The 6,964-nt window shown below is 65.8% G+C and overlaps 1 protein-coding gene across 1 annotated transcript; it reads left to right on the top strand.

The window, feature by feature from the left end:
* The first annotated feature begins 135 nt into the window (after positions 1-135).
* Positions 136-5,354, top strand: CORO1B (coronin 1B). The gene is made up of 11 exons (XM_029914727.1): positions 136-188; positions 985-1,187; positions 1,413-1,535; positions 1,642-1,771; positions 1,941-2,122; positions 2,211-2,330; positions 3,022-3,126; positions 3,204-3,349; positions 3,619-3,676; positions 4,442-4,720; positions 4,903-5,354. The coding sequence occupies exons 2-11, from the start codon at positions 987-989 to the stop codon at positions 5,026-5,028; spliced, it is 1,470 nt and encodes a 489-aa protein (XP_029770587.1). The 5' UTR covers positions 136-188; positions 985-986; the 3' UTR covers positions 5,029-5,354.
* The last annotated feature ends 1,610 nt before the right edge of the window (positions 5,355-6,964 follow it).

The raw sequence follows: 6,964 nt of genomic DNA on the forward strand, positions 1-6,964 counted from the left end.
GGGGCGGCTCGCAGTCTCCCGCCCCTCCCCTCCGCGCGTGACCTCGGCCCCGCCCCCGCGAGCCCCCGCCCCGCCCCCCCGCCCCCTGCCCCCGGCTCCTCTGTCACTTCCTGATTCCCGCTTCCTGCTTCCCAGAGGCCGGGATCCGGAGCCGCCCGAGGCCGGTGCCGCAGTCCCCGGCGTCCCCGGTGAGCGCAGCGGGCCGGGGCTTGGGTCGCGGTCAGGGAGCCGGGCTGGGCTGCGGGGGCGGAGCTGCAGGAGGCTGGGGTGAGGGGTCGCGAGGCCGAAGGGCTCTTCCCCTCCGCGGGCCCCCCCCTCTGTCCCCACTCCCTGTGGCCACTCAGCCTGTCCCCTTCATAGTTCACCTTGGACCCCGCTCCGAAGGCGCCCTGGGATGCTCTGCGGCTGGGAGCGGCGGCCTGACCCCCCCCTCCCCGCCCAGTCCTGCCAGGCCCCCTGGGCCGGCCTGGGGCTCCCTGCAGCTCCCTGCACATTCCTGCAGGCACTGCACATTCCCTGGGGCTCGGAACCGGGGCGAGTGCAGTGCGGCTGCACAGAGGAGTCCTTTCCTGCCTCCTGTGTCTGTCCAACCCATCACCCAACTTCCAAATCCTGGGCTGGAAGGAGCCTGCTTCAAGTGACTAGGAGCCTCAGAGGAGCTAAACTGCCCTGCTCTGGCACCTCCCACTTCCCCGCACACATACCAGAGGCAGGGAGGGGCCTGGGTAGGGTCCTGCAAAGCCCCTCCCGACTCAGCAGTGTGGGCCTCGGTCAGTGCATTTACCCCCCCTCAGATGCCACGTTGGGGGTGGCAGGCAGGGTCTGCCCCTGTGACCCCATTACGTAACTGGGGAAACGAAAGCCAAGAGGGTTATAATGACCAGGCCCCTGGTTGCATCCTCCCCACCGCCCTGCATGCAGCCCTGGGAGGGTTGGGAGCTGTTGGGGTGGGTGAGAGCTGCTCAAGGCCTCTCCCCGCTGCAGACATGTCCTTCCGCAAAGTGGTTCGGCAGAGCAAATTCCGGCATGTGTTCGGACAGCCGGTCAAGAACGACCAGTGCTATGAAGACATTCGTGTGTCCCGTGTCACCTGGGACAGCACCTTCTGCGCAGTCAACCCCAAGTTCCTGGCGGTGATCGTGGAGGCCAGCGGCGGGGGTGCCTTCCTGGTGCTCCCCCTAAGCAAGGTGGGCCCCATTGGGGCTGGGGGAAGGACTGGAGACCTGGCCACAGCTGCCAGCCGGCCGCTCCGTGTCTCGCCCATCCCTGCACTGTTGGGCAGGTGTCATAACCTCCATTTATTGCCTGCGTGGTGTTAGCGCAGATGGAGAAAGATTTTTATGGCCACCGAGTCAGGGTCAAAGGCACCAAACATTTCCTGCTCACCTTAACTGCCCCTCTCATGCCCGCAGACGGGCCGCATCGACAAGGCCTACCCGACGGTGTGTGGACACACGGGACCCGTCCTGGACATTGACTGGTGTCCCCACAATGACGAAGTCATCGCCAGCGGCTCAGAGGACTGTACCGTCATGGTGAGGCGCGGGGCTGTGGTTGGGCCCCAGTCACAGGTGTGGCTCGAGGCTGCTGGCAGAAGGGGCTGAGCAGAGACCTCAGCGGGCGCCCCCACCCCTCCCGCAGGTGTGGCAGATCCCAGAGAACGGGCTGGCCTCCCCGCTGACCGAGCCGGTCGTGGTGCTGGAGGGGCACACCAAGCGAGTGGGCATCGTCACCTGGCACCCCACCGCCCGCAACGTGCTGCTCAGTGCAGGTGTGCACTCTCCACCCCCACCCCCCACCCCCCTGCCCCTCCCTATGCACAGTTCCGGAGCCCATATCCTCTCCCGGGTCCATCTGACCACAGAGGTCAAGAGGCCAGCTCTGGTCCCAGGAGGGTGGTGGCAGCCAGCCTGGTGGGCTGATGGCGCCCTGCCCGGCAGGCTGTGACAACGTGGTGCTCATCTGGAATGTGGGCACGGCGGAGGAACTTTACCGCCTGGACAGCCTGCATCCCGACCTCATCTACAACGTCAGCTGGAGCCGCAATGGCAGCCTCTTCTGCTCCGCATGCAAGGACAAAAGTGTGCGCATCATCGACCCCCGCCGGGGCACCCTAGTGGCGGTACGTGGCCCCGGGGGGCGAGGAGGGCAGTGGACAGGCCGAGGGGCTCTGTCGGGGTGCTGCGCTGACCGCTCTGTCCCCCGGGCAGGAGAGGGAGAGGGCGCACGAGGGGGCCCGTCCCATGCGGGCCATCTTCCTGGCGGATGGCAAGGTGTTCACCACGGGCTTCAGCCGCATGAGCGAGCGGCAGCTGGCACTGTGGGATCCGGTGAGTGGCCGCAGCCCGCCTGAGGGGACAGGCTGGATCGAGACTTGGGCCCCACCCCGGGCGAGGAGGGCAGGAGTCAGGAGAGAGGCCTGTGGTTCCCAGGTTCTCAGCCTGGCACCTGAGGCTCTCGGGACCTGGCACCCTGCCAGCCTCTTCTCTCTTCGCCCCTTGCTCTCCAGTCTCCCCACAGCCCCCCAGTTCCCTCCGAGTCTCAGCCCACATTATTCTCGCCAACTGTAAGGCCATTCCCTCCTTTGCTTGCCTGTTCCCACCTGGCTGCCCTTCAGGGCTCGGTGCAGAGGCCCCTTCCTCCAGGAAGCCCCCCAGCCCTTGCCCTGAAGTGTTCTGTCCCACAGACCCATGCTTCCGTATCGTGACCGCCACAGGCCCCTCTGAGACGGGAGCTAGTGCGGCCTGGCGCCCCCAGCCCCCACGTGGTAGGGCCGGTCTCAGCATCAGCGCTGGCTCCGTGGCCTGGGGGCAGACCAGAGGCCCGAAGCAGGCTAGGAAAGTGAGACTCTGGGAGAGGAGCGGATGCAGGAGGGTGGGAGAGAGCCCATCTGGCATGGTGGGGGGGCAGCGCCAGCTGGCATGGGAGGCGGCCTGGGGCCCATCCTCATGGGGGGCTGGGATGGTGACGAGAGGGGTGGGAAGGTCCCAGCCTGACTGCCCCCTGCACCCCACGTTTCAGGAGAACCTTGAGGAGCCCATGGCCCTGCAGGAGCTGGACTCGAGCAACGGGGCCCTGCTGCCCTTCTATGACCCGGACACCAGCATGGTCTACGTGTGCGGCAAGGTGGGGCTAGGCAGGCGGCTTGGGGCCGGGAAGAAGGCCGCCTGCCTGAGTCTGACCCGGCCCCTCCCCCGCCACAGGGTGACTCCAGCATCCGGTACTTTGAGATCACAGATGAGCCCCCCTACATCCACTTCCTGAACACATTCACCAGCAAAGAGCCCCAGAGGGGCATGGGCAGCATGCCTAAGAGGGGCTTGGAGGTCAGCAAGTGTGAGATCGCCCGGTAAGAAGGGCCTCCACGGTGGCCTCTGGCTGCAGAGGGATGAGTTGGCTCCAGCGGCGGAGGCCAGGCCCATGGCCAGCCAGGGTGAAAGATCAGATCTCCGGAGGCCGCCCAGAGCAGGAACCGGCCCACAGCAGGGCCAGGGTCAGAGGTCAGAGTGTGGTGTGGAGGGGCAGGGCGAGGCCTGGAAGCAGAGAGTGCAGGGGGCCAAGGGAGCCAGGTGACAGGGAGGCTCCACCCATGGCTCCTCCCTCCCCTCCCTTTCCCAGGTTTTACAAACTGCATGAACGCAAGTGTGAGCCCATTGTCATGACTGTGCCAAGAAAGGTGAGGCCACCTGCTCCCCTGCCCACCTGCTCCCTTCTCAGCAGACAGGCCACGCGGGGGTGACGGGGTGAGGCCCATGGGTGGGACCTGGCTGAGTGTGGATGTGGTCAGTGGGCTAGTCGTACCCAGCCAGGTGTTGGGCTTTGCCAGACAGGGGACAGGCAGGGAGGCGACAGGGTGAGCTGAGGCCCTGCTCTGGAAGAGCCACAGGAGACAGACAGGTGCCGGGCAGCCGTGGAGGGCTCCCTGTAGTAGGCAACGCAGGACTGGCAGCATGGCTAGGGTGAGGCCCTCCAACACGGGCATCGGCCAGGCAGAGGGAAGAGAGGCGAGATCGGAGAGCAGACACGAGTCTGGCTGTAGTGGAGACTCGGGTGAGGAGGGCGTCAGTCCCTGTATTCAACTTCCGATGTCCGGCTGGGAGCCTTGGACAGGCTCGTCCTTTTCCACCGAGTACCTTCTGCATGCCAGGCACATCCCAGGGAGCAGAGCCCTGAGCGAGGCTGACAGGGATCCCAGTCCGTGGGGCACAGACTCGGCTCCCAGAATCCCCTGAAACCATGTGGCTGACCCCTGCTTAGTGTCGGGAAGGCTTGTGAGGGAGCCGTTGGCGTATCCTGAAGGGAAGTGCAGTGACATCGGAGGCTGGGTTGACAGGGTACAGGCTTAGAGGCCAAGACAGTGATGAAGGGGTTGGCTGCCCAGGGTCCAGACAAGAGGCCCTGGGTCCCCGGCTGATCCCGACCTCCCCTGCCCCGTGCCCAGTCGGACCTCTTCCAGGACGATCTGTACCCTGACACGGCCGGGCCCGAGGCGGCCCTGGAGGCAGAGGAGTGGGTGAGCGGGCGGGATGCCAACCCCATCCTCATCTCCCTGCGGGAGGCCTACGTACCCAGCAAGCAGCGGGACCTGAAGGTCAGCCGGCGCAACGTGTTATCTGACAGCCGGCCCGCCGCGGCCCCCAGCTCGGCCCGCCCAGGGGCCTCCACATCCACTGCCTCCGCTCACACCGCCGCCCCCATCGGCAGCCTCACCGGAGCTGGGGTACGTGCCTCACAGTCGGGGTGGTGTCGGGAAGCCCCGGGTGCTGCCCTGGGCTGCCATGTGTGTGCCTGAACCATTCGCTGGCTGTGTGTCTCGCTCAGGCCCCTGCCTGGTAGGTTTGGGGGCGGGGGGGGCTGCCGCTCTGTGCTGCTCTGTGACCCTATGACCCTATGTCCCTGCAGGAGGCTGGGAAGCTGGAGGAGGTGATGCAGGAGCTCCGGGCACTGAGGGCGCTGGTCAAGGAGCAGGGGGAGCGCATTGGCCGCCTGGAGGAGCAGCTTGGCCGAGTGGAGAACGGGGACGCCTAGGACCATAGGCCCAGGGGTGCCACTCCTCCTCCTCCTCCTCCACTCCCTTCTCACCCAGCCTCTGCTGGCAAGTCCCGCCAGCTGGCTGCCTCCTGCCCCTGCCTGGGGCCTCCTGGGCAGGTTCAGGGGCAGCCCACACCCCGACTTCCCGTGGGCACAGGCTCGAGCCACCCCCTGGCTCTTGTCACCGTTACTGTGGAGGGTTTTTGTACCAAGGCAAGCTTATACTCTGAGGGACCATCTCCCCCCAGCTCCCTGCTCCGTCCCGAGTAAGTGGGAGGGACAGGCTCTATATTTTCATTCCAAATAAAATTCTCTTTCTAGAAGCCAGGTCTGCCTTTCTGCTAAGGGTGGGACTGGGAAAGAAAGTCTGGAGGGCTGGGGACAAATGAGGCCTGTGGGATCACAGCTACGAGGGAGGCCTGGGGGCCACGAGCATCCCCCACAGCCAGCGCTACCCCGAATCCTGCCAACTAGAGAAACTGAGGTCACAGACCTGTGGACACCAGGACCGTGTCCCGCTTTGAGCTGGTGCTGTTCCTCTTTTTGGAGGCTTGGTCACAACCCCCGCGTCACCCGCTGAGAGGCCTGTGAGGCTCTCAGGGTAGGTTAGGGTGGTCCCAAGAGGCCCAAGGCCCCCCACCAGGGGACGATGGCAGGGAGTGCTGGGTGGGGTGTTGTGGGCAGGAAGCGGAAGCATCAAGTAACCCCTGGCTGCAGCTGAGCGCGCCGGAGCTCACTTCCACTCAGCACAGCCAGAGCTGGCAGTGGGCGCCCGAGCACTGAGGTCGGCGGACTGATGGTGAGCACGGGAGCCCAGGGGGTCCTGCGGTGGGGGCGACAGGTCGGGGCTGGAGTGTCTGGGCCCTGGGAGCTAAGGAAGGACCCCACCACCACCACCACGATTGGGGCCCAGGGGCAGAAGCAGCCAGTCCGGGGCAGAGGCAGGAGACCCAGGGCAAGCATGGGCCAGAACCTGGGCCTTCCTCTCCCCTCACACCGCTGGGCCTCCCTGGGATTCAGGGTGTGCCCCTAGCGCCCCACTCCAGGCCTAGATGCCCTTCAAGAACCTTTGCTGGACCCTCTCACCTGCTCTGCTTGGAACCTGGGACCTGGGCACTGAGCCTGCTGCAGCCCTGGAACCCAGGCAGAGAGGGCCTGGGGCAAAGAGGAGGCCCGCTTGAAACCCGGCACCCCTCCCCCCTCTGCCACTGCCCCCCCCCCCCACTACACCTGCCTTTTTCCAACCGCAGGCTTCCTCTGTTAGCGCCCCGGCCTCCCCCAGCCCCTGGCCCTGCGAGCCCGAGGCCCCCAGGGACGGGGAGTTGAGCGGAAGTGCTGCAGCTGGGGCAGTCCCATGGGTGGGAGGGAAGAGGGGCTTCAGGGCCCCCCATCCTGAGGCCTGGCCAAGTGGAGGGTAAACAGTTGTCTTGGAGGTGGTGCGGTCTGGCCCCTGTATCCCAGGCCTCAGGAAGGTCCAGCCCCAACAACCTGCCTCGCAGGCGGCCTCCCTCCTGCAACACCCCACCCCCCACCCCACAGGCAAAGTCTTGACACTTTCAACCAGTATTGACTGAGCACCTGCTATGTGTGCTGGAAATTACCTGCTGGAGTCCTAAAGAGACCCATCTCCTGTCTCCTGGCCGCTTGCACCGGTGGGCGGATAAGACCGTGAATAGCAAGCACCTACCCAGGAAAGCAGAGCCAGGCTAGGCCAGGCCAGGCCAGGCGGGGGAAGCACATCAGACCTCCCGGGAGACGGTCTGAGCCAAGGCGAGCAGAGAGCCATGTGGCTCAAGGGGGGGATGGAGCACCTGGGCTGAGGGAACAGCCCGCACGCAGGCCGCCGGCAGGTGTGGGCTCATGCATCGTAGGTGGGGTGGCAAGGGAAGGGCATCAGAGGCCCCATGGCCAGATCTCAAAGGACCAGGGCCTT

The sequence above is a fragment of the Suricata suricatta genome, chromosome 11 (genome assembly GCF_006229205.1).
Source record: "Suricata suricatta isolate VVHF042 chromosome 11, meerkat_22Aug2017_6uvM2_HiC, whole genome shotgun sequence".
NCBI lineage: Eukaryota > Metazoa > Chordata > Mammalia > Carnivora > Herpestidae > Suricata > Suricata suricatta.

Coding starts and splice junctions, on each gene's coding strand:
- CORO1B (XM_029914727.1), top strand. CDS start 987: ATGTCCTTCCGCAAAGTGGTTCGGCAGAGCAAATTCCGGCATGTGTTC. Junction 1,536..1,641: donor CAGAGGACTGTACCGTCATG/GTGAGGCGCGGG, acceptor CCCCTCCCGCAG/GTGTGGCAGATCCCAGAGAA. Junction 2,123..2,210: donor GCCGGGGCACCCTAGTGGCG/GTACGTGGCCCC, acceptor TCCCCCGGGCAG/GAGAGGGAGAGGGCGCACGA.